Raw genomic sequence first — 27,644 nt, 5'->3', positions numbered from 1 at the left:
CTACCGCTGCAGTTAGCACCTCTCCCTGCCCCACCAGGGGTCCTGGCCCGGTTTTGGGTTGAGGTAAAAGGAAGGTAGATTAGTGGTCTGCGGGGGTCCAGTCGACACACTGCCTCGACCGGCCCCACCGCAGCCACAGCTCCCTGACTTGGCTCCCGCCACCCCTTCCTCACAGCCTGCTACAGCAGCACCACCATACCCCCCGCGGAAGCTCTGGAGACCCCCGGGCAGTCCCCTCGCACCCTGCCAATCTTCGGCTGACACAGAGGGGTGAGAGAGGTTACTTAACAATGGCCATCTAACAATGGCCAGGGCCTTCCAGACTAGCTAGGTCTCCTGCCCCCAGAGGGACCGACAACCAGAGTAGTGCGGACGGGGGGCGGGGGTCTCGGTCGCTTCTAGTCCAGCGAACGCTGGGCACTAACCAATGGGAGACTGCGGCCCATCAGGGATCCCTCCTAGACAGCCAATGACCTCGCTCCGCTCCCCACCCCCGCCCTCGTCAACCCCGCGCAGCTGGACCATTGGTGCTGATGGGGGAGTGTGCACCGCGCTGGCCGATAGTGGGAGGGGGCGTGGCTTGAAGTCTCGTTCCCTCTCCCCACCCTAGCTGAGTCCCCGCACTCCAACCCCCAGACGTGAGGCCATTGGCCTGGCTGCGGCGCCGCGGCCGAGGTGGACCGTGGGCGCGCGCAGTAGGCGTGGCCTGAGGGCGTGGCCCGGCGGGAGGCGGAGCCGCGGGCGCTGTCTCAGTGAAAGCCGGGGCTGCGGCGGAGGCGGCAGAGGTGGCTGTGCGCTCGTGTGATCGCGTGGGGCGCAGGCTCGGCGGCGGCGGCGGCGGTAGCGGCTCATCCTGCAGCGGCAGCGGCCGTCTGGAGCGGCCGCTGCAAGAACGCCAGCTGCTGCGGGGAAGGCGCAGCCGGCTCTGAGCGCTCCGCGGAGCCGGCGGGGGCCGGGAACAGGTGATCCCAGCGGGAACCCGGAGCCCTCCGGAGTTGGCGGGGCGAGATCCCACACTCCCAGGCGCAGCTGCAGCCACCCCGCCGCGGCTGGTCGCGGACGGCGACCGGCTCTGGATCCGGGTTCGGGCATCCCTCCACTCACGGGGGCCCGGAAGACCCTTGCCCGAGCCGGCCCAGAAGTGCCTGCTCCCGCTGCCCAGCGCCCGCTCCGCGGCGGGGCAAAGTTGTGGACGTGTCCGGATAGCCTAGCCCGGGCGCTGTCTCGACCTGTCTGGGTCGGCGCGCTCTCGGAGCGCCACTGACGCGCCGGCCTCGCTGCCACCTCGCTCCCCGAGTCTGCCCCCTCTGGAAACTGCTTCTGAGGCTGAAACTTTGGGCCAAGGGGCTGAGGGCGGCTCGGCGCTGGGACGAGGCCTGCGGGCGTTCCTTTGCGTCGACAGCCGGGGCACCGCGGACGGCATGTGACGGCCCCAGCAGTGGCCGCCGCGCGGGAAGGTGCGGGCCCCGTAGGCTCCGTCCGCTGCGGGGAGGGGCTGCTTAGCCGCCAAAGGGAAGGCTGCGGCGCGCGGCCGGCCCTTGCGGGCCCGGGCCCTGAGCCGTGCCGCCCGGCTCGCCCGGGCCCCGCCGAGGCCGCTGCGCCCTCGCCTCGGCGCGGGAAGAGTCTCTCCAAACTCCTTGAACTTCCTTCAGAGGCTGTCCCCAGACGCCCGGAACTCTCAGGGAAACCCCCACCCCAGGCGGCGCCCCCCAACGATTTCCCTTGGCCGAGACCCCTGCTGACCAGTGCTTGTACCCTGAGAACCTCAGGGGCCGAGCCGGAGCTGACTGTCCCCAGCCCCGTGCCAGGCCACGATGCTCATGAGGAAAGTGCCCGGCTTCGCCCCGGCCTCCCCGTGGGGGCTGCGGCTGCCGCAGAAATTCCTTTTCCTTCTCTTCCTCTCGGGCCTCGTCACCCTGTGCTTCGGGGCCCTCTTCCTGCTGCCCAACTCCTCTCGCCTCAAGCGCCTCTTCCTGGCCCCCCGGACCCAGCAGCCCGGCCTGGAGGTAATGGCTGAAATCCCCGGCCATCCTCCGGCCCGAGGGCAGGAGTCGCCCCCCAACCCGGCCCCCGCCGCGCCAGCCCCGGGCGAGGACGACCCCAGCAGCCAAGCCAGCACCCGCCGCAGGAAAGGGTGGACGCGGCGTACCCAGCCCACCAGGCCACGCGAGGAGGCCACGGCGGCCCGGAGCAGCGGCGTCGAGGCCCTCAGACCCCAGGAGGGGAACATCCCATTTAGCTTTGACTTCAACGCGTTCCGGAGTCGGCTCCGCCATCCGGTCTTGGGGACTAGGACCGATGAGAGTAAGGAACCCCAGAGCCTAGTTCAAACCCAGCGGGAGAAAATCAAGGAGGTAAGGACTCTTCCCCTGCCTTCACTCCCCCCCCCAAAAAAAGAAAAGACCCTTTTGTGATTTCAACCACTTACTCTGACCCCAATCCCTGTTAGTGGTCCAGAGGCACCCTCTGCATCCTTCTATCTCCTCCCAAACTTTCCACCTTTATTCCTACCTGCTCACTTTCCCACCGCTGAGTTCAGTTAATGGTCCCCACCCCTGACTGGTGATAGCTGAACCACTAGACCAACTTTCCCCTAGCCCTAGACTCTGGTCTCTCCAGTCCAGTCCCAGCCCAGGTGGGCTCTACTTTTCTTTTAATGAAGTTGCTAGTAAGAATTATATGCAGTCTCTAGTAAGGTTCTTTAATGGACTCCCTATTTGTTTGCACAGGGCCAAAAGCCATGTTCTTTCTCCCTGTGTGTCTTAAGTCCTGATTTCCCTCAAACCTCTGTAGGATTTGCTCTCTGGAAACTTGAGGATTTGGTGGGTATTTGGTATCCTGCAAGTCTTTTGTAATCTAGCCAGCAACCTACAAACCAGAGGATGTTGTGCGTTCCTCTTAACTACTTATATTGAGCTTTGAAATAGTTGCATATAATTGCATGTGCTGAAGGCAGAAATGATCAGAAAGGTGGTGATAATGTGATAGAAGCCCCAAGGTTACTGGCTTAATGAAGCAGGTCTTAGACTTACTCTTTGTAGGGATTGTACCAGGGAGAGGTTTAGAAGGATCACTTTAAGTCAGAATCTTAGTCTTAGTGTAAGAAACCAAAAGCAAACCTAGTCTCACCATGGCTTGAAGACTGTTGCCAAGCTGCCAAGGGTACCGAAATATTCTGCTATACCACTGGTAGAGCTGCCTGTGTGAGGTGTTTGCCCAGCAATGCAGAGGGGGCTGCAGTGACACCCCAGGGCCACGAGGGGGCTATGAGCAAGCAGTGGGCTAGGGTCTTCACCCTAGAAAGGAGAGGATGCTCCCCCCCTCCAGGAACCTAGGAGCAAAGGGCTGCTTCTCCCTGGACTTCTTGGCTTGCTGCAAAGGAGTCACAGCTCTGCTGTGATTTCTAGGGGGAGTAGACAGCAAGGGTTGGTACTTGTCCTTCCAAGACCTACTCAGCCAGTGGAGAGCTTAGTTGTCCCCCTCTCCTTGTCCCTACTATCCTCCCTCCCAACACTCACCTTCCCCCCACTTCTTACCTCTGCTGTTACTCAACCCTTCTGCTCTAAGCCCTGTTTGGAGACTGTCTTAACTAGCAATCAGGGGACATGTTGTGACGTCAAGATAGGAAGCCACAAAAAATGTGTCCTTGGAGTATGTGTGTACTTGCGTGCACACATATGTGCACTCTAACTTTCCAAATTCTTGTTGAAATCTCAAAGGTTTAATAAGGCTGGACCTTGCAGTAGCTAAGGAAACAGTATCTTTTTGGTTAAGAAATTGTTGAGTACTCACATGGACCACCTGCAGCTCCCTTTCTCAAAGCTGCCTCAGAGCACTTTAGCCCTTTCTGCCCTTTTAGACTTCCTCAGACGGCAGTAACCTCCAGTGGAATCACATATAAACTGCATGGATGCACTTTTTCATGAGGTATCCAGAGCCGCTGTAGATTTTTAAAAAAATCCCTAAAGGATTAAGAGTTATCTAACCACTGTCCTCTTCAGAAGAGGTGCTTTCTGCACTTGTGTCTGGCTATGTGACCCATTTCTGAAAGCCTGGGTTTGGGAGTCATGGCTAGTGGGGACTTGGTTTTGCCCCTCTGTACAAAGACAGCCTCCCTTGCCTGCAGAAGCTGTGGGCGTGACTTGCTGCAGCAGCTGAGGGGTGGTGGGAGTTGGGAGGTGTGGAGACTATGCTTTGCAGGTGGGTGTAAAATAACATGATGGGCGGAGGTCCATATTGGGTGCCAGATGTCTGGATCTTTCTATCTGGCATCTCCGTGTGCCCCAGTAGGAGCTGGAGGCTTACTTGCATATACCTAAAGTTGATGTTCAGTGAGCCCTCTCTTAATGTCTTGGAGTCCTTAAGCTCCTCAGTATGAAGGGGCCTGGACTATATACACTATTACGTTTTGAGTGTCTCTTTATGCTTCCTGAGTTTGGAGCCCCTGCCCTGCCCCCTCCCCATCCTCCCGGATAACCTGAATAATGTGGGGCAGAGTTTTTGGTTTGGCTCTTAACCCAGAGTTACCTTTCCTGGTGTCCCACCTGATCCCCATGTATACGACTCTTGCTGGAGAATATCTTTATTTCCTCCTCATTTAAGTTTCTGTCTGTGCCATGCCCAGGGGTGGATCATTTTAGAAAGGTGCCTGTTTTCATAAAAGGGACTGTTGCTTTCCTCTTTGCCTTGTTTATTTCTAGACGTGGATTGATTAGACCCCAGGAGCAGAGGGGGAACTAGCCTCGATAAAAAGGGCTCTGTTCCTTATAAGATGAGGTTTTTTTAAAGTGAAAGTAAACATCAAGAGAGATTCAGAGACGGTGATAAATGAGAATGAATGAAGACCTGACACCGTGCTCTAAATCAACACAGGATATTTATAAACATTCTAGTTTGAGAGATGGACATGGGCACAAGGTCTGCAATGATAAGATGGGTTGGAGCTGCGTGTTGTGGGTGTACATGCATCAGGAAACAATCTGCCCCTAGAATCAACTATTTCTCCTCACCTTGCAAGTCTGGAACCTTAGAGGAGGCAATGTGGTGGAAAGGGGAGACCTAGAGAACATGGGTTTGACTGTCAGCTGTCTGACTCTGGGCAAGCTGCTGCCTCTCCTTCGTGGACCTTATTTTTCCTTCTGGAAAATGAGGTGAGAGAGGGGGAGAATCAGCTGGTCACATACACCCTTGCTTCCAGACCTGGCCTCTAAGTAGACTGCCATCCTGCTCAGGGACTTCTTAGCAGATGGCTTGTCTCAGCTCTGTATTCGATGTGTCTTAGTTCCATGACGTCGTGGGCAGTGGCGTGTTGCTGTTGGTGGTGGTGATGTTCACTGTTGCATCCCTGGCACCTAGTCAAGAGTAGAATATTTATAGAGTTGATTAAGTTAATTATTTCTATCACCTATGTTGAGCTTTAGAGGTGGGATTGAACAGTGACAGATCCTCTGCTTGGGATCAAGAAGAGTAAAGGGTTGGCAAAAAAGTAAACTGGTTTGCTAGCAGCCTTCCCTTTTGGATCTGATGATAATATAGGAAATATTGCTAGTATTATAGAGATCTCAGCCATAGGTGGCTTTCTGGTAGATTTAAGTTCAACAGGCTCTTTTCACTCATGATAAGAGTTGGGAGTATAAGAACTTGTCAGGGTTACATTCCAATGACAGGATTCAGACTCTCCTGGGTCCTACTAGTGATGGTTGGTTGCTGATCTGGGGAACCTCAGTTGTCCCTTCCAGTGAAGGGGCTTTTGTTCAAGGGACTTGGGGAGTCTGAAGCAGTGAGAAACAGTACTGGAGTGTGGCTGCTCTTAGCCCACGTGAAAAATGTGGGTTAAATTTCACCCTGGTCCCCATTCCCTCTGCCCTTACACACCCCTGTGTGTGGCAGTCCCCCTAAGAATCCAACCTGGGTTCAAGTCCTAGCCACACCATCAACTCCAGGCTAAGGGGAAAATTCCTCTTTATCACTGCACCTCAATTTTCATGGTAAAATGAACAGGCTGGCATTTAAGGGATTCTTATTTCTCTTTCACTCTCCCACTTGTTTACTGTTTTGTTTATAGGTCTGCCCAAGCGCCTAGAACAGGGCATGACACCTATTTGGCTCAGGTACTTGAGTGAGTGGCTTATGTAAAGATATATAAACTAGCAGTTAAGGTGGCTGGTGGCAGAGGCTGGCCCTTCTTTCTAGGGTATCTGATTCTGAGTCTCAGAGTAGGGGACCACAGCAAGGTTTTGGGGACCTTGCAGCTCCATGACCCAAGAGGTCTTTTAGAAGTTGCAGTCATTTTCCAAGTGCAAGCTAAACTTAAAGGGGGTGGGGAGGAGGCAGCCATGAGTAAAATCTTACATACCTGGATAGTAGGCACCTGCAGGTTGCTTGAGTCACCCTGGAATGCCTGTGACTTGGCAGGGAATGCCCAGGCTCTTGCCTTTCATGCCTGCTGCATTAAGCCTCCAGGGTATTGCCGGTTATGATATGTGGCTACGTCTGAGTAAGTCATCTTGGCAAATGATCTTTGCTCCCCATTAATGGGCTGGTTTGTTAGTCATGTGTGGTTTCTCAGTATACCTGATTTATTGCCGCTAGTCCAGGGACAGGTAAGAAAATTAAAAAGGCTTTGTGTTCTTTGTAGCATGTGAATCTGAGCCTCTGAGATGTTCAGGATAATTAATATTAGGAACATCTTAGATTTAAATAGATTTCCTTTGAAGAGCTCTGTTTAAGTTGCAAATCCATTGAATATTTCTCCCTTACCCTTCAGTTTTGCTGTTGTCCTGCTGTATGATACATTAATATAGATAGGAAGACAGGCCTATAATAACTGGACGGGTCCCCAGGGAGAGCCTTATATCCTAAGACTAGCCACATACCTCGTCCCTCTTTGTTAGAACTGAGTACTACAAGGAAAGCTTAGAATTCATCCCTGCCAGATGTACAACTTAACACCTGCAGGATGGGTGGATCTCTCATTTTAAGTGCACCTTCACTTTGGGGAATTAGACACGTACATTCCAGGAGCAATTGCTTCTCAGGCCTCACATCCCTAACTCTCTAGTGTTTGGTCTAGAAACAAATAATACAATGACTTTTAAAAGTCAGCTGCTTATTTCACATTGTAGTTGAGGTTGGGGGGGGATAAGAATATAGATTCCTCTGCAGATTTCAGAGTGACTGATTTATATCCAAGCTCAAGAAATGCCTTTTCTCTAGCTTTCCCTGAAGACTGATCCATTATTTCACCAAAAATAAATATTGTGATATATATCAGGCATACTTTGCTCAAAGGGACTTACATCTTTTCTCTCATTGAAATATATAAATCAGGCTTGCAGATTGGAAAGACCCATGCAGGAAAGCTGTTTGGTAACCTAGGTGGGCACCCAGCCTTGTGGTGCTGCCTCTGGCTAGGGGAAGGTGCCTGCCTCTGCATCCTAAGTTGAGTCTATGTGAACGGAGGTGGTGGGAGCTTTAGGAAATTCTCTCCCTACCTTGCTTACACGGGCCAGGTCAGGAAAGCCTTAGCAAGGAAATGACAGACAGGATTCAGAAGAGTACTTGCCTCAGGTGAATTCATGGGCATTTATTACATTTCTTTAAAAGAGAGGCTGTGCACATAGCAGGGATGAATGTCATAAATCAAGGATTATTATTATTTTCAGTTTTATACACTGGCAGTCAAAACAACAACAACAACAACACACAACACAACAAACCAGTCTTATTCATACAATAATCCCTGGCTCTTGATTTCCCTTTACCCTGGGGCCAAAACCTTATGTACAAGTGTTAGCGTTATTTTCGGGACAGAAACAGCAGGCATTCTTAGTTTGTGTTCTCACGGCAGATGATAGTAACTAGAGACTGACTCCTCAAAGAATTTTGCGGACCAAGGACCTAAGCCCCCCTTGCTTCCTCTCCTTCACCCTCACTCAGCCCGGGGGCCAGTTAATAAGCTGAGGCAGCATAGTTTTGGTTCTCTTAAATGCAGAGGTCACTGTAAGCCACATCTGCTGTTTGGTGTCTCCATCTTTGGAGAGAACAGAGGCTATGGAGACCACAGCTACGGGCTGCGGCCTCTGTGGTGTGGCCTACTTGTAGGTGTTTCTTCCCCTGAGAAAGCTGTTTCCTAAGATTTAAGATGAGAGCTCCCCAGACTCGGCCGCCAGGCAGTCAGAATGGCTAGTACTACAGGGGGTCTGAGTGTGTCTCTTCACTCTGAATTTTCATTAATTAAAGGCCAGGGCAATTGTCCATCTGTTTTAGTGCAGTGCTGTTAGTGGTAACTTTTAGAGAAGAAACTTTGGCATACTGATTAGTGTCCTCCTTAATAGATAAGCAATATGGATGCTCTTATCTGGAGTGCTTTGACAGTCAGCTGCTCCACAGGTGAACCTTCCAGGCAAACAGTTTTCATTAAATGGCAGCCATATTCAGTGACTGAATAATTGGTTTCGCTCCCCTCCTCCCACCTCTGCCATGACTTAGTGGTCATCATAAAATCCACTGTGCAATACAGCAATGTTCTCGAGGGCCTGGTGAGGTATATGGATAAGACTGTTGGCCTCTCAATGCCTGTCCCTTGTGGTCTTTTTTTTTTTAAACAACTACCCTGTGATACAGGTACCACCTACTTATTTAAGTATTATCTCTATATATAGCAAAATGCATAGACCCCAAATATACAGCTGGTTAAGTTTTTTTTTTTTTAATTCATTTTTAGAGAGGAGGGAGAGAGGAGAGAGAGAGAGAAAGGGGGGGACTTAGGTCCTTGGTCCTCAAAATTCTTTTGAGGAGTCAGTCTCTAGTTACTATCATCTGCCGTGAGAACACAAAGCTAAGAATGTCTGCTGTTTCTGTCCCGAAAATAACGCTAACACTTGTACATAAGGTTTTGGTCCCAGGGTAAAGGGAAATCAAGAGCCAGGGCAATCAAACAGGACTGTTTTGATTTGCCACCAGAAATTAGTTTCACCTGTTCCAGAACTAAACTAATAGCGCAATATATGCCTTCCTGTGCAATATCAGTGCTCTATTCCTTTTATTGTTGAGATGTAGTCCGTTGTATAAATATACTACCACCATTTATTTATCCATTTACCTGTTGTTGGATTTTTAGGTTGTCCAGTGTTTAGCTATTATGAATAAAGCTGCTATTAACATTTTATGTACAAGTCTTTTTTTTTAATTTTTTTATTTATTCATTTTAGAGAGGAGAGAGAAGGGGAGAAAGAGAGAGAGAAAGAGAGAGAGAGAGAGAGAGAGAGAGAGAGAGAAATAGGAGAGAGAGACAGGGGGGAGTAGCTGGAAGCATCAACTCCCATATGTGCCCTGACCAGGCAAGCCCAGGGTTTCGAACTGGCGACCTCAGCATTTCCAGGTCGACGCTTTATCCACTGCGCCACCACAGGTCAGGCTTATGTACAAGTCTTTGTGTTGGCATGTTTTCTTTTGTGGAAATTATAAGAAACTGAAACTACTGACTACTTTCCTCAGTTAGACCACTTTATACTCCCAGCAACAATGTAGGAGGGTTTTGCATCTTTAGCAACGCTCATCATTGTCCACCTTTTTAAGTTTAGCCATTCTATGTGATGCGTGATGATATTTCATTGTGATTTTAATTTTTGTTTCCCTGTTAACTGTTTTTTTTGTGACAGAGACAGAGTCAGAGAGAGGGACAGATAGGGACAGACAGACAGGAAGGGAGAGAGATGAGAAGCATCAATTCTTCGTTGCAGCACCTTAGTTGTTCACTGATTGCTTTCTTATATGTGCCTTGATCGTGGGGCTACAGCAGAGTGAGTGACCCCTTGCTCGAGCCAGCGACCTTGGGTCCAAGCTGGTGAGCCTTGCTCAAACGAGGTGAGCCCGCGCTCAAGCTGGCGAGACCTCGGGATTTTGAACCTGGGGCCTCCGCATCCCAGTCTGATGCTCTATCCACTGCGCCAACGCCTGGTAGGCTCCCTGTTAACTGTTGATAATGAACATCTCATGTGTTTATTTGCCATTGCTGTATTTTTTAAGTGTCTATTAAAATCTTTTGTCTCTGTTAAAAATAAATGGGCTGTTTATCATCTTACTGAATTCTAGAAATAGTCTAGATATAAGGTTTTTTTCTTAGAATTATATGTATTTGCTCCCATTCTATGGTCTATCTTTCCATTTTAATAGTGTCATTCAGAGATCAGAGGTTTTAAATTTTGAAGTCCAATTTATCAATATCACTGGGGAACAAATTTTTTTTTTCATTTTCTGTTGCATGAGGTTTTAGAACTGTTTCTATATATTTCTGCAAGGCTGATTTCAAATCTGAAATCCATTTTTTGATGCATGCTTTAGTTTTTATGCAATTTTAATTTCTTTTTGTTACAGTTAATGGCATGCATTGGTTTTTAAATTGGAGTTAAAGGGCGACTCTTGGATTGAACATAACCACAAGGCAATTAATGTTTTACAAACATCACTTTTACATAATTATAATTGTTTTTAAATGTAAAAAATTATTATCTGATAAAAATACCCTCTTATTTTGTTGTAAGATTGAACCATGGCTTCTTCAAGTAGGCATAAATGTAAGAATAGTCCTGACACCTTCTGTTATATATGTGGCTGTTACACACTTTAACATCAAAGGTGTAATATTTCATCATTTGTGCATATATTGCCTATTTTCAAGTTCCCCTTGGCGATCAAGACAAGAATTGGGCTCCTCATATTGTGTGTCATAATTGTGAGGAAATGCTTCGTGACTGGACAAAAGGAAAACGCAAAGGAATGCTTTTTGGTATTCCCATGGTTTGGCGTGAACCTAAGGACCACAGCAGTGACTGTTATTTCTGTCTGATCCATACAAAGGGCATCAGCATGAAAAAACAGCATATGATCACATATCCTAATAATCCTTCAGCAATACGACCTATCCCACACTCTGAGACACTCCCGTTTCCAGTTTTCAATGGTTTTATTTCTTCTAAGGACAAAGAAAGTGAACATGGTGATCAAGTATATTTTGATAAGATGCATGAGGAAATGGTTATAGAATCTGAAGGGTCTTCTTCTGATGCCAAGCAGTCATTAACCCCTCAGCAGTTTAGTCAACCCTAATTGAATGACTTAGTAAGAGATTTGGGCCTATCAAAGAAAGCGGCTGAGTTATTAGCCTCCAGGCTTCAAGAAAAGAATGTACTTCATTGGTCAGTTAAAGTATCCCATTTCAGGAAGCATGAACAAATTTTTGAGGACTTTTTTTTTCTGAAGACAAACACTTTGTTTACTGTCATGATATCAGTAGTCTTCTCAGCCAGCTAGGTGTTACCACTTACAGTCCAACAGAATGGCGGCTATTTCTTGACAGCTCTAAACGAAGTCTGAAATGTGTTTCTCCTACACCACAGTAATGTTTATGCATCAGTTCAAATTGCTTATTCAACTCATCTGTGAGAAGATTATAATGACATAAAATTGTGCTTGACTTTTTGAAGTATGAGGAGCATAACTGGATCATTTGTGTGGGTCATAAAATGGTAAATTTTCTGCTAGGACAACAGAGAGGTTTCATGAAGTATCCTTGCTTTCTGTGTTTTGGGGACAGCAGAGCTCGAGAGAAACACTGGACACAGAAGGAGTGGCCGAAACGTGAAGCTCTGGAAGTAGGGATGCAAAATATTGTGAACGAACCTGTAGTTAATTGAGACAGGATCATTTTACCCCCACTTCACATCAGACTTGGCTTAATGAAGCAGTTTGTTCAGGCTTTGAATAGAGAAAGTGAATGCTTTCAACATATTATTTCTGCTTTTCCTGCCTTGTCTTTCAAGAAGATAAAAACAGGTGTATTCGATGGACCTCAAATTCGAACCCTCATACGTGACAAAGAATTTGCCAGGAAGATAAATAAGGAGGAGAAAGCAGCATGGCAGTCTTTTGTGGCAGTTACAAAGAACTTCCTTGGCAACAAAAAAGCAGAAAACTATGAACTTCTGGTTCAAAGGATGCTGTTGGCTTTCCGCGACATTGGATGTAACATGAGCATTAAGATTCACTTCCTGATAAATTTCCTGAAAATCTTAGAGCTGTTAATGATGGCAGACTACTGCAGGAGCATTAAACGAGATTGTCTTCAACAAGTAGACAAATGCAAGAGCTACAAACACAAATTTTTGCCTGAATAGAATTTAAATAAGTTTTGCGGAAATTTTATGATTAAAATAAGTGTTTTTAATATGTTCTATATCAAAATTGTAGACCAATTCTGATGCAGTCATATCTTTTAGTGTATTTACTGCATTATATAAATTATTATATTTTCACAAAGATGATGCCCAAGAAGACATTCTACTTTATTATGTTAAACTAAATGTTGAAAATTTTACAATAAGATGAAAACATAAAATCTTGAATTGCAAAAAAATTGTAGCTTACAGAGAAAAACTAATGTCAGATTTGAGATCAGCACACTCGAATTAAGTAAAAACAAGTGTTTTTTGTGGATGCAACAAAAATTTTGTTCCCTGGTGTATTTTATGGTTACTGTTTCTGTGTGTACTTAAGAAAAAAATCTCTGCCTATCCCGAGGTCATGAAGGTCGTCTCCTTTTAATTCCAGAAGTTTGATCATTTTAGTTTTACAGTTAATTTTCTCACCGACTTCAAATTAAGTTTTGTAGCCTGACTAGGCGGTGGCACAGTGGATGGAGCGTCAGACTGGGATGCGGAGGACCCAGGTTCGAGACCCCAAGGTCTCTAGCTTGAGTGCGGGCTTATCTGGTTTGAGCAAAGCTCACCAGCTTGGACCCAAGGTCGCTGGCTCAAGCAAGGGTTTACTCACTCTGCTGTAGCCCCATGGTCAAGGCACATATGAGAAAGCAATCGATGCACAACTAAGGTGTCACAACGAAAAACTAATGATTGATGCTTCTCATCTCTCTCCATTCCTGTCTGTCTATCCCTATCTATCCCTCTCTGTGACTCTCTCTCTGTCTCTGTAAAAAAAAAAAAAAAAAAAAAAAGTTTTGTATATGGCGTGAGGTAGGGGGTGAGGCTCATTATTTTCCATTTAAATGGTCCATGTACTTAGTAGTGTTTGTTTAAAGAAACCTTTCTTTTCCCCACTAAATGGCTTTGATGCCATGTTGGATTAATTGACCATATATACATGTGGTTCTATTTCAGGATTCTTCTGTTCTATTGATTTATCTTTATGCCAGTTCATACTATCTTCATGCTGGAGCTTTACAGTAAGTCTTAAAAACGGGTAATGGATTCCTTTATCTTTCAACATCTTTTTCAAAATAGATTTGGCTAATATAGGTCTTTGGCATTTCTTTGTACATTTGAGAACAAGCTTATCAGTTTCTACAAAAAATCCTAAAGGGATTTGATTGGATTTTCCTTGAATTTATAAATCAAATTGGGGGAAATTTATATCTTAACAGTATCGGGTCTTTGATCCATGAATGTGGTATCTCTTTCCATTAGTTTAGATTTTCTTTAATTCTCTGAACAAAGTTTTATAGTTTTCTTTCTTTTTCATTTATTGATTTTAGAGAGAGAGGGAATGGAGAGAGAGAGAAAAAGAAACATTGATCTGTTCCTGTATGTGCCCTAACCAAGGATTGAACCTGCAACCTCTATGCTTCAAGATGATGCTCTAACCAACTTAGCCATATGGCCAGAGCTGTAGTTTTCAATGTAGAGAGCTTGAATATCTTTTATTAACTTTATCTCTTAAGTATTTTATACTTTTTATGCTGTTATAAATTATATTTTTAATTTTTTGCCCCTGGCCAGTTAGCTCAGCAGTAGAGCATCAGCCTGGTGCATAGGAGTCCTGGGTTTGATTCCTGGTCAGGGCACACAGGAGAAGCAACCATCTGCTTCTCCCCCCTCCCCCATCTTTCTCTCTTTCTCTCTCTTCTCCTCCAGCAGCCATGGCCTGAATGGTTTGAGCAAAAGATGGCCCTGGCACTGAGGATAACTCCATGGCCTTGGCCTCAGGTGCTAAAATAGCTTGGTTACTGAGCAACAGAGCTGCGGCCCAGCTGGGCAGAGCATCACCTGAAAGGGGCTTGCCAGGTAGATTCCGGTCAGGGCGCATGCGGGAGTCTGTCTCTGCCTTCCCACCTCTCATTTAATAAAAAAATATATATTTTTTTCAATTATTTGTTGCTAGAACATAAAAATACAATAAATATTTTTGTATATTTAACTCAATCATGTGACCTTATTGAATTCATTTATTATTATTATTATTTTTGTATTTTTCTGAAGCTAGAAACAGGGAGAGACAGTCAGACAGACTCCCGCATGTGCCCGACTGGGATCCACCCAGCACGCCCACCAGAGGGCAACGCTCTTCCCAACAGGGGGCGATGCTCTGCCCCTTCGGGCGTCGCTCTGTTGCGACCAGAGCCAGTCTAGTGCCTGGGGCAGAGGCCAAGGAGCCATCCCCAGCGCCCGGGCCATCTTTGCTCCAATGGAGTCTCTGCTGCAGGAGGGGAAGAGAGAGACAGAGAGGAAGGAGAGGGGGAGGGGTGGAGAAGCAGATGGGCGCTTCTCCTGTGTGCCCTGGCTAGGAATCGAACCTGGGACTTCTGCACGCCAGGCCAATGCTCTACCACTGAGCCAACTGGCCAGGGTTCATTTTCCTTTTAATGCTTATAGAATCTATAGTGATGTTCCCTCTTTCGTTCCCAATATTGGTAATTGGTTTCTATGTTTTATTCTTTAAAAGTTAGTAGTTTATAGTTTTACTGATCTTTTCTAAGAACTAACTTTTTTTTTAGAACCAACTTTTGATCTTATTTTAATTTTAATTTTTAAATTTTATTGATTTTAACTTTATTTTTTCTTCTGCTTATTTTGAGCTTAATTTATTCTCTTTTCTAATTTCTTTATCTAATCTGACAACCTGCCTATGTCCACTTACTTTCTTCTGATCTTTATTCTGTTGTCATATTTTTGCTTCTATATCTTTATTATATGCGGCTTAAGTGTCTGTTTGTCGCTGATAGCTTATTGGTTGCTTGCGTAACTGTACTAGCCAATGGGGTGAAGTTGCCATGGCTGAACGCAAATTGAGCAAGTCAGGGGGAAGGTGAACATTTGTTTGCATTGGCAATCATCTGCTTTTGAAACAATTTAAGGCTGAACGCAAATTGAGCGTGTCAGGGGGAAGGTGAACATTTGTTTGCATTGGCAATCATCTGTTTTACCTAAAAACTATGTCTTAACGTAATTTCTTTTAAGAATGCCTCCTAGAAAATACAGCTCTGAAGAGGAGAGAAAAGGAGCTAAAGCTGCACAAAAACGGCCACTGTTTTTGTGCAGCTTTAGACAGAAAGAAACCACTGAGCAGAGAAAGACAAGGCTTGCTTCAGTCGCAGAGCAAATGCGTCTTTCTCGGCAAAATGAGACTGATGAGCATAGAGAAACAAGACTTGCCTCAGATGCAAGACAAAAAAGCCTGTCTTGACAAAATGAGTCCCTTGAACAAAGGCAGGAGAGAAATGCAAAAAAACGACAGAGTAATGTTGACCGAAACGCAAAAAGGATTAAAACAGTTTCAAACGGAGAAACTTTAATTTTTGAGCATTCCTCTGGTGACATGAATATTAAATGTGAACACTGTCAGTCCTTAAACTTCAAGTTAGAAACTAATCGATTTGACCGTGGCAAGAAAGAATTTTCTCAATGTTTCAAGTACGGAAACATTGTATTAATAGTTCCACTAATTGAGAATTATCCACCACTCTTGAATAAATTATTGACTAATCAGCATCCACATGTTGGCATTTTTTTACCTGAGCCTGCATTTGGACACGGTCAACTTTATGTTGCCTGTTCAAGAGTTCGTGAAAGAACAGACGTAAAATTAAAAATAATTGATGGTCCTCTGCAAGGCGAGTTTAAAAATGATGGAAAGATCTACACAAGAAATGTTGTGTACAAAGAGATCTTTGTCATGTGAATTAACATTTTATTATTTAAAGCACCTTTATTTATTGAGCTAGCGGTGGCTCTTAAGAAATGTACTGCCAGTGGTTTCCTTCATTGCACTCTACTTTAAGCAATTAAGCAAGTAGAAGGGGGAAACCCCGTGGGGCACTAAGCAAAGGGGTGTCCTCGCTGCCTGCCCTGGGTAATTCAGTTTGAATTAGCAGACACCTTTGCACAAATCATTTTAATTACAATTTATAATGTCTAGAACAGCGGTCATTTCGTATGACCGCCAGGCTTTCTAGTATGTTATAAACCTCAAAATACAATGGTATTATTTTTGCTTTAAACAGTCAGTTTTCTTAAGAAAATTAATAATGTCTTATTATTTACTCACATATTTACCATTTATAGTGTTCTTCATTCCTTTTTGTGTGTCTGAATTTCTATGTAGTATCATTTTCCCTTCAGCCTGAAAAACTCTTTAACATTTCTGGTAGCACAGGTTTGCTGGTAGCAAATTCTTGTGGCTTTGTTTATCTGAAAATGCCTCAATCCTGACCGGTTGACTGAATGGTAGAGTATCAGCCCAGAGTGTGGAAGTCCTGGGTTCTGTTCCCGGTTAAGGCACACAAGAGAAGTGACCATCTGCTTCTCTACCCCTTCCCCTTCTTTCTCTCTTTCTCTCTCTTCCCTTCCCACAGCCATGGCTCATTCGAGCAAGTTGGCCCCAGGCACTGAGGATGGCACCATGGCCTAGCCTCAGGTGCTAAAATAGCTTAGTTGCCGAGCAATGGAGCAACAGCTCCAGATGGGCAGAGCATCGCCCCATAGAGGGCTTGCTGGGTGGATCCCAGTCCATGTATGTGGGAGTCTGTCTCTGTCTCCCCACCTCTCACTTAGTGAAAGAAAGAAAGAAAGAAAGAAAGAAAGAAAGAAAGAAAGAAAGAAAGAAAGAAAGAAAGAAAGAGAGGGGAGGGAGGGAGGGAGGGAGGGAGGGAGGAAGGAAGGAAAGAAAATGCATCTATTTGCCTTCATTTTAAAAGGAAAGTTTTGTTGGATATAATATTTTAAGTTGACTTTTTCCCTTTCTTTACATCAGCGGTTCTCAACCTGTGGGTTGCGACCCCCACAGGTTGAGAACCACTGCTTTACATAAAAGACCCACTGTTTCATAACTTGCATTGTTTCTGATGAGAGATCAGACTATATTCCCTTGCATATAATGTTTTTACCCTTTATTTGAGTGATATTAAGATTTCCTTTTTATCTTTAGTTTTTAATAATTTGACTGTGCTGTGCCTAGATATGGATATCATTGTGTATCCCTCTTGGGGTTTATTGAGTTTTGTGGGTATTTTTTATTTATTTTTTTCATCAAGTTTGGAAACATTTTTCTCATACTTCTTTAATACAGTCTTAAACTCCAATCTATTTTACTTTCTTTTGGAGCTCCAGTTACATATAAGTTAGATGACTTAATATTTTCCTAGAGGTCACTGAGTCTCTGTTTCTTTTCTTTTCAGTCTTTCTTTCTCTGTTTGATTGGGAGTGGATAATTTATGTTAACCCACTCTCAAGTTTACTGAACTTTTCTTTTGTAGTGTCCAATCTGTTACTAAGCTCACCTGGTGAATTTTTTTGCTTCTATAATTTTAATTTTGACGCTTTCTATATTATTTTTGTTTCTCTAACATTTCCAATCTGTTCACTCATTGTTTCCATATTTTCCTTTAAACCCTAATGTGCATATATAAAGAAAATATTAATAACTTTTGAAAAGTCATTTTACATATAACTTTTCAAAAAGTCTTTGCTATTTTCAACATCTTTGTCATCCTTGGGTCTGCCCTGTTGACCATTTATCTCCTGTATGGCTCACATTTTCCTACATGTGTCTACTCGGTTTTTAAATTACATGACAAACATTGAGAATACTAATTTTTTGAGATTCCAGGTTTGTCAGCTTTTAAGCAGTTTTTCCCCCCTTTCTTTTAGGCTGTTTTATTCTCTAGGCTTTCTCTTTTGCTATTTTCTAACCTGCGGCCAGCTAGGAAACCATTCAATCTAGCTTGTTAGCATTATATGTAAAGTACAAATAAGCAGACTTTAAGTAGGTCTCTAAAGACTCCTGAATCAAGTGCATGGACTTTAATGTACATAGTTTAGTGTAGTTTAGATATTTAAAGATTCTTATTCATTTTTGGTAATTGGTATTAGATGCATGAAATATACTTCTGTATTACAACCATACACAAAATAGAGACAACAGTTCTCAAAAGGGCTCCTAATTTCTGACTGATGTCATCTTAAATTATTTGTGCTTTTTTTTTTTTCTTCTTTTATGTGTTAGAAGAAAATATTTGTTGGTGTTGGAGATGTTCCTGCAGTCTCTATTAGTGTGACTTTCCTCTTAGGAGTTTTTTTTGTTTTGTTTTGTATCTTTCCAAAGCTGGAAACGGGGAGAGACAGTCAGACAGACTCCCGCATGCACCCGACCGGATCTACCCGGCACGCCCACCAGGGGGCGACGCTCTGCCCACCAGGGGGCGATGATCTGCCTCTCCGGGGCGTCGCTCTGTCGCGACCAGAGCCACTCTAGCGCCTGGGGCAGAGGCCAAGGAGCCATCCCCAGCACCTGGGCCATCTTTGCTCCAATGTAGCCTTGCTGCAGGAGGGGAAGAGAGAGACAGAGAGGAAGGAGAGGGGGAGGGGTGGAGAAGCAGATGGGCGCTTCTCCTGTGTGCCCTGGCCGGGAATCGAACCCGGGACTTCTGCACGCCAGGCCGACGCTCTACCACGGAGCCAACCGGCCAGGGCCCTCTTAGGATTTTTTTAACTTGTCTAATATTTACTCTGACTTCATGCTTTAAGTCTGATGACAATTTTTTAAAATTTGATATGTAAATCGCCATATTAAAAAAGAAGAACTGTTTCTGTAGGTCAAATAGCTGAATTACTGATCAGAAGGAAGCTAAATGTATATGGCTAAAGGATTTCCAAGGTGCATCTGTGGAATAGGATCTCTTCTTTCCCCTCATTCAGAAAAGTTCAGAATGAAATAAATGTCGTATCTTATCGAAAAGGCTACCGTTAATTGCATTGTCTTAGTAGGTTAAAATAAAGTTATGTCTCTTATTCAAGATCCTTCTCTGCATTTTCATTCCTTGAATGAGCTTCTCAGTGGTTAAACCTACACTTTGCCAAGTAAATGCCGATCTCCTGGGAAGATGTTTCGGCACCTTTTTGTTTTTCTGTTCTTTAATCAGTAAATCTTCCTCCTTTCCGACTCTTCCAGAAGACACTCTCCATGTCTGTCCATATTACACCTTATAGAGCAGTGGTCCCCAACCTTTTTTGGGCCATGGACCGGTTTAATGTCAGAAAATATTTTCATGGACCGGCCTTCAGGGTGGGATGTATAAATGTATCATGTGACCGAGACAAGCGTCAAGAGTGAGTCTTAGACGGATGTAACAGAGGGAATCTGGTCATGTTTTAAAAATGAAACATTGTTCAGACTTAAATATAAATAAAACGGAAATAATGTAAATTATTTATTCTTTCTCTGCGGACCGGTACCAAATGGCCCACGGATGGGTACCAGTCTACGGCCCGGGGGTTGGGGACCACTGTTATAGAGTTCTGGAGTAGTCTTGCCTTCTTTTTCTATAATTCTTATCATTAAAAATCTTTAGTTTCTTGCTTTCAAACCGGACCTTTTAGAAGAACAGCCTATCAAATACAATCAGCTTTGCTACCTTATAATATAAGGAAACCCTCAATAAGAAATATTCATGTTCTGACAGAAAAACAGAAGTTCGGTCTAGAGACTTCTGGCAGTTTCAGATACTGGCCTTCCTGGGTGTATAGTATTGTGTAAGGAGTAGAGACTTTACACTGATGTCATTCAAAGATGGTCTTGGATAATAGCCTCCCTGTTGTCACGCTAGGAAGTCTGTGTATGTCTGATTATCAATCTTTGAGTAATGAAGAATGGTACCAGAGTGGTGTCAGTCCAGATGGGACTAAAGGAGACAGACAACATTAGACATTTCCTGTGATTAGACACTAGATTAGATTGAAGCATAATAAGATTTTCTGTGCTCTAAGTAAAGTGCTCTTAAATTTGGCACCAGTGGGAGCAGAATTCCAGTTTGTCAGGCCTGAAATTTTAAGCCTCCTTGCATATTAGAAAAACGGTTTTTGACTCTCTGGCCTCCGTATCACCCAGTGCGTCTTAAATCCCCAGGGAGACTCTCCAGCGTCTCTACTTTGGAGGGAGTGGGGAATGGGCTGGGCTGATGTCCACCCCCTCACAGACAGATCAGATCAATTATTCCTCCTGTGTGTGGTACTCTTAGCAGAGCCCTAGCTTCCCGTTAAGAGCTTAGGTAATTCCCACAACAGCCTGTGGCCTACAGGCACACACTATAATTCCATTTTATAGTGGAGAGAAGGAGGTGACCAGCTCCAGGCCCTGCCAGTTTGAATTGTGATGCACTGACTTAAACCTCTTCTCCTGACTCTTAGGTCTTTTTATTACATCATCTGAAAACTAGTGAGTGATAATTAGAGGAAGAGTTCACGTCAGGGTGGAATAAAGTAGAAAGAAGTCTTCAGGGTCTTGGTAGGTCTTAGGAAGAACTGGTCTTGTTAATCTCTAGAACAGGGTTTTAACCTGTATTGCAGTCTGGAACCCCCTAGGAGATCTTGGTAAATACTGGCACCCCAATTCCTCCCCCAGAGAGTCTGATATAATTGGTCTTGGGTGAAGCCTAGACACTGGGATTTTAAAAACTTCCCAGATGGTTCTAACGTGCACCCTGCTTTAGAACTAATGTATGGCAGTGTTGTCTTCACTTGGGCTGTATCTCCTTCCCGCCTAGATTTCCCTTTTAGCCACTTATGGATGAGGTTGAGAATTTTCTATATAAAACCTCATCCAGGATCAGGGAAGAAAAAATGAGCTGGGGAAAGACTCGGTTACAACTGAGTTTTCTCAAGTTAGGAGCATATGCTATTAGCATGATCAAGAAAAGCCATGAATTTATTAAAACTGAAAGAAAAAATATTTTAAAACACCACCTATTGAGCCTCAGTTATACACTGACGGCGTTATGAGCTGAAGGAACAGCAAAGAAATCTCTGGCTTTAAGGAAATTTATAGTGTCACACTGTCATGTGTCTGCATGGCTTCCCACCACATACAGATGTATAGAGGGAGAGAAACATTGGTTGGCTGCATAAATATTTGCCTGTCCCAGCTAAATCTCTTTTGAGGAAGCAGGTGGGACATAAACATCTGAAATGAAACTAGTTGCTTGCCCAGAAGTAGATTTCCCAAAAGGCCATCACCCTCCCTCCTGTGGCTGCCTCTGCCGCCGTGCAGCTAACACAGCAGCCTTTCACGTTGTTGCCTGGGCCTCAAAATCAAATAACAGATGCTCAGAAAAAAGGAGGTATTGAAGAAGGAGAAGAGCCAAACCCAATCCCAGGTATTCAGATTCACAGCAGCAACGTCTGCAATTTCATATCTCCGCCTTGCCAGGAGGTGCTTGTGACTTAACCTGAGAATTGTTGTCCTGGGGTTGATCAGATCAAATCTATCCAGGCCACTTCCAGGGGAAGCTGCCAGAGGTGAGAATACACTCTATATTTGTAAGTGTCCTCATAGCTTAGTGACGGTCCCCTTTGAGAGCTGTTTCCATGCAAGAAACCTTTGGATTCTCAAGCGGTGCCAAGTTGCAATCTTTCTTCAATCTGTCCTAACTATTTCTGGCAAAATCTTTGGCTGATGTGGACTATAGAACATGCCTGTTTTAGCCTAAACTTAACTTCCCTCTAGCTTCAAAGGGGTGGACATTTAGCGTAGGAGCACTAATGGAGAGTCAGACTTCAGAGGAGAAATTTCCTTCTGTTGTTAAATCTTAAAGCATGCTCACTCGGAGGCCTCTGGCTGCAGGAAGCAGTGACAAGGATGGAGCTTGGCAGATGGCTGTGGCTGTGGCTTCCTGGAGGCCTGTGTGGGGAGACGATTGTTTGTATATTGGTTTTCATTTATGTATTGGTCTTATTTTCATCTTCCTGAGGTGCCCAGATGCTACGGTGATAGATTGGTTGGAAACGACTCATTTGTCAGGGTTCCACGGGGGATGTGGGTTTCCTTCCCGTGTGCAGTGGAGTTTAAAATGTTTAATTAGATGCTGAGGCATTCCTGCATGGGTCCATTTCTGCCAGTTCTCCCAGGTGGGTGCCAATCCTTAGGTTGGAAAGCATCTAGGGCTTTTCTGTGGCCAACCTTCTCTCCCCTCGTTTTTGTCTTAATATATATAATCCTCAGTCCTACCTCCTATTAGCTGCTGGGTTTTTCCCCCCGTTTTTGTTCTAGGAACGGCCTTCATGTGACTGCCAGAATGTGCGAGAGCTGATTCGTGTTGGAAATCTAGTTGTCAAACAGGTTCAAACCAGACTTTATATAATGTAGTTGAACTGCTAGGCAGTGAGAGGAATATTAACAACCTGCTGCTTATCAGTTTCGTTCCAGTTCAACTTTTCCAGGGAACTTACCTTGCTCTGACTGCGAGCCAGGCAGGGCCCTGGATGCTGAGAATGCAGAGATGAGGCTTCTGCCCTCGACAAATACATCTCGTCAGGGTGCGACAGACATGCACGCCGTGTACAATGTGTACTGTACGCAGTTATAACACCGTGAAGGTGCCACAGTGAAGGTGTGAACACGGGTCTGGGGAGTCGCGTCAGCTCGGTGTGAGCAGGGGGTAAAGGGTGGCATTTCAAGCGAAGGTGGAGGTACTAGGGCAGTGGGCTTCCAATAAAGCCAGGAGCTTCATGTGCTGGGTCCGGGAAGGTGACCCAGGTGTAGATGTGGGGGGTGAAGTTTGGAGTGGCCAAGGTTTCCTTCTGCCTGGGGTAGATGGAAATGTCAGGAATTGAGCACAGGGAGAAATCCAGGGAGGGGGAGGAGCTGAATTCTGGACATGGTAAACACGATATGCTCATGAAATCTAAGTGGTTAGAAATATGGGTTTGGGAAATACGGGTATGGGCAGGGGTGCGGGCAAAGGAGATGCAGGCTTAGAAGTAATTGTCTGCTGTGCTGGGGGTTGAAGGTGTGAGCACAGAGCTACTCAAGGAAAACCTAGGCTGAAAGGCATGGGGGTCAGAGCCTTCAGAAGCACCAGTGTTTTAAAGAATAGAGATTTGGGGAGAAGGTAGGGTCAGGTGGCAGAGGGACCCAGAGAGCTGTATCTACTGTCCTTTTTCCTTTCACCAGCTGGTCTGTCACACCTGGTTGCCCACAGAGCCCAGCCAGCAGCTCTCAGCCTCCTGCAAGTTTGCACCCTGGGCCTCCCCTGGGGCGCCTGCCCTCAGTTTCCACTCCTCCCTACCTGCTTCCAGCTCCAGAGGTCTCCCCTCACCACAGATTCTTTAGCCTTCCTTCCCTGCTGGCGTCAGGGACAGTTTCCCATTGTTCCCTGATGGAATGTCAGGATTCGTCTTCAGACCTCTACTAAGAAGAGCTGGGTGCTCTGAACTGTCTGCTCTTTGACTTCTGACCAAGAGTCCGGGAGCCAGCCTGAGGCTAGTTTGTGACTTCTCTTGGCCTGATGCAGAGTGAGCAGTCTTTTTTTTTTTTTTTTTTGTATTTTTTCTGAAGCTGGAAATGGGGAGAGACAGTCAGACAGACTCTCGCATGCGCCAGACTGGGATCCACCCAGCACGCCCACCAGGGGCGAAGCTCTGCCCACCAGAGGGCGATGCTCTGCCTCTCTGGGGCGTCGCTCTGCCGGGACCAGAGCCACTCTAGCGCCTGGGGCAGAGGCCAAGGAGCCATCCCCAGCACCGGGCCATCTTTGCTCCAGTGGAGCCTTGGCTGCGGGAGGGGAAGAGAGAGACAGAGAGGAAGGAGTGTGGGGGTGGAGAAGCAAATGGGCACTTCTCCTATGTTCCCTGGCCGGGAATCGAACCCGGGTCCCCCGCATGCCAGGCCGACACTCTACCGCTGAGCCAACCGGCCAGGGCCTGAGCACAGTCTTGTCGCTTGCTTACCTCTGTCCCAGCAGACACACAATGCCGTTCCTCCAGCTCCATTCTGGAAATGAGATGTGTGCATCGCTGGCCTAGCCACTCGCTAAAGATTCACAGGCCAACTCCTTCTTCAGTGAAAGAGGAGGCCACGTGTGGTGGGAGAAGGCATAGTTTAATCTTCATTGCTGTCGAGGAAAGGAAGAAATTGTGAAGAGGTGAGGATGCATTGTGTCTTTTCCCAGCGACCACAGCACTAGGCAGTGGCCAAATAGATACCACCATGTTCTTCTTGGCTTGTGGCCAGAACCCTCCACTCCAGTGGGAGGATTCTTTTGAAACCAAGCCCCTGACCATCAAAGGAAGGGTCGTTTGGCAGAGTCCCTTCTGAAACTGCCATCTATGGAGTGTCTAAGTGGATTTCTCACCCTGGCCACCCTCCCAGATTTTCTCCTGCTGGCTGAGCCCTCACTTCAGAAGCCACCTGCTTCCTGGCCCCAGCCAGGGACCCGAAACAGACTCCTGAGCTGCGCTGTGTGTCTGGAAGAATTCCTGAAAGCTCTGGTGCCAAAGCCGCCTCTGTCTTGTGGCAACCAGGTAGTTTTGGCTTTTCTGTTTTGCTCAAATCATTCTGACTTTTCTTGTAGTGGTTTGAGCATCCTGAAGTCTGAATATTTAAGTCTGCTCATCCCCTAGGTAACAGGTGACACGTGGCCAGAGCTAGTCAGTTCTGGTTTATTGTCAAAGAACTGAAAAATGTCTGGTGCTTTTCTTCCCTGTGGTCACTGTGTCAGGTTGCTCAGCCTCCTTGGAGAGGTGCTGACAGCTAAAATGAGTTCCCATTTCTTCATCTGTGCCCATCCTCACCTAGTTTTTTTGTTTGTTTGTTGTTTTTATGTTGGGAGAAGACCTCGTTGCGCTCCCCAGCTATGTTGAAAAGTGTTTGACTTCCTGACTGTATACACATTTGCTGCACCCTCTTGCCTGGAACTTTCTGTCCTCAGAACTCCCTCTCTAGTTCGGGAGCCCTAAGACTCCAAAGTCTCACATGGGCCAAGGCTGCGGAGACTGCTGTGTGACATAGTAACCTTTTTAAAACAATGTGGATTAAATACACATAACACAATTTATCATTCTAACCACTTAGAAGTTACAATTCAGTAACAGTAACTATATTCATGATGATGTGTGACCATCAGCACTGTGTGATTCCAAAGCTTTCTCATCACTCCTAATGGATCCCCTGTACCCACCAGGCTTCTCATCACTCCTAATGGATCCCCTGTACCCACCAGGCTTCTCATCACTCCTAATGGATCCCCTGTACCCACCAGGCTTCTCATCACTCCTAATGGATCCCCTGTACCCACCAGGCTTCTCATCACTCCTGATGGATCCTCTGTACCTACCAGGCAGCCATTTCCCATTCCCACCCCCACCCCCACCCCAGCCTCTGGCAACTACTATTCTGTTTTCTGTCTCTATGGATTTTTCTATTCTGAATATTTTACATTTATAAATGGAATCATATAATATGTAGCCTTGTGACACTTTCAAAGTTCATTCATGCTGTAACACGTGTCAGTTTCATTTCTTTTTATATCTGAGTAATGCTCCATTGTATGGATATATCACATTTTGTGTCTCCATTTACCTGTTGATGGACATCTGGGCATTTGGGATATTTCTACCACTTGGCTATGATGAATAATGCTGCTATGAACATTATTGTATATTTTTTGGATGGACACATGTTTTCAAATCCTTTGGGTATATACCTAGGAGTGGAATTGCTGAGTCACATGGCAATTCTATGTTTAACTTATTTAGGAACTGCCTACAATGGCTACACCATCTTATATTCGCCTCAATAGTTTCAAGGGTGGTGGTGAGCTTTGGAGCTAAGTGTCAGTGTAGTGTGCATAAACCAAAATAGCTATCTGGGGGTAGGCATGGAAAGCAGGACCTAGGGAACAACTGGGCAGTCCCGGGCCCGGCCCTCAGCGGTGGTTGAATCTCTCCAGTTTGGTGGGAGCGTGTGAACTGTAGGGGCAGGTGAGTTGAGTAGTGGAAGGGCCACGTGGTGGGCTTTGGAGGGTTGATCCAGGTGTTGTCTATAGGTGTGAGGTGTTAGACCTGAGCCTGGGATGGTGACGGTGTGGCCTCTCCCTGGGGAAGACTGGTTGCCAGTAGAAAGAGGAGGCAGGTCTTAAGTGCTGCCCACAAAGGAGGCTGATGGAGGGCGGGGGGAGGTGCACTGTGGTGGGGTTTGGGGGTCCTTCTCTGGGCTTCAGTATGGAGGTGCTATGTCTTACCCCAAAGTAATGCCCCTCTCCTGAGACCAAGGCAACTAATTGTCTCCTAGCTGGGGTGAGGTTCTGAATTAAGCATGTGAGGTAAAATCTAAGTATGTGTGGTTAGAACTATCCTTGAGGATCTCTCATTGCCAGGATTCAGGCCTTTAGAGGCTCAAAAGCCAAAGTTTAGCTTCTGATGTTTGCTTTTCAGTGGTGGCTTCTCTTTTCCTGGTAGTGGAAGCCAAGGTCTCGTTTGAGTGGGGAAAGGGTAATAGGATAAAGAAATTGGGTGGCAGATAGGTAGAATTGATTGTGTGTTAGTTCATGTATATTGCTCACAAAAATTAAGGGATATCTCAAAATGAATATGAAGTGATAAAATATCCCCTAATTTTTGTGAGCAGTATATTTATAATGTGACACCCCTGTCCTTCTGTCTGCTGTACTAACTGGCTTGGGACCTAGGGTAGGTGTGGGGCCAGGGGGACCAGCGGAGGCTCTGAGGCTGGAGCCTGTTCTACAGGGATATCCTCTCATTCCTTGTTGTACCAGTTCCTGGAGAGACCTGGAGCCAGGCCGCCATAAACTCGCAGCAGGGTTGAGGTGGGTCCCTTGACCATAACCAAGCTCTGGGAGCCCAGCCTGCATCTGGCAGAGAGGCCTTCTCTGGGTTATGTGGGCCAAGTCAGTGCCACCTTATAAGCTGTGTTATAGTTTAACATCACGGTTTAATAGTGACGCTTCTACAGCCACTGCCTCCTTGGAGCATCTAGTAATCAGGAGGCATATTCCCAGTTTACAGACTGAGGCTTAGAAAGAGTGGCTTTCAAAGTTTCATGATTAGGAAGTGACAGAACTAGGACACACACTGGGACTTCTGGATCTAGATTCAGCATTCTTTTTATTGTGTTACACTTCTTGGGGAAGCTATCTAACATTGGTACTGATCGTTCCTACGTTCTCTTTGTTAGGACAGCTGAGAGTCTTGGGGTCATGAGGGGTTAAGAACCTGGGGAAGGGCCAGAGTCATGTCTGATTCTTACGCAGGTGGCGTTTGCTCTCCCTGGTCTCTGGTCAAATGCGAGATGGATCTGTTTTCCCTGGCTCTGCCAGGGCTACCTTGGTCCCCCACTGTGTCTCCATCTGTCTGTGTCCCTTTCTGGGCAGCAGCCTCCCAAAGAGACAGCCCTTATCTGAAGTTGGTTGAGATTTTTGGGTCGAGCCTTAGTTCTGATGAGGCAGAGTCAGCACCTCCTGCTGCAGCCCTGGCTTTCAGCTAATGGTAAACTCTACTTGAGGGCAACATTCAATTCTGAAAATCTATTTCTCTTGCTACATTCAAAAAGTCTCCTAATGTGCC

General features: G+C 45.8%; 1 protein-coding gene across 1 annotated transcript in view; it reads left to right on the top strand.

Moving 5' to 3' along the window:
* Positions 1-728: 728 nt before the first annotated feature.
* MAN1C1 (mannosidase alpha class 1C member 1) overlaps positions 729-27,644 on the top strand; it is a 141,179-nt gene continuing 114,263 nt past the window's right edge. The window contains exon 1 of the mRNA XM_066270064.1: positions 729-2,354. Within this exon, the coding sequence (XP_066126161.1) occupies positions 1,815-2,354 (540 nt within the window). The 5' untranslated portion in view covers positions 729-1,814. The remainder of the gene's footprint in view (positions 2,355-27,644) is intronic.

The sequence above is a fragment of the Saccopteryx bilineata genome, chromosome 3 (genome assembly GCF_036850765.1).
Source record: "Saccopteryx bilineata isolate mSacBil1 chromosome 3, mSacBil1_pri_phased_curated, whole genome shotgun sequence".
NCBI lineage: Eukaryota > Metazoa > Chordata > Mammalia > Chiroptera > Emballonuridae > Saccopteryx > Saccopteryx bilineata.
Note: the sequence above shows the minus strand (reverse complement) of the source record. Positions and strands in the feature narration are given on the sequence as shown.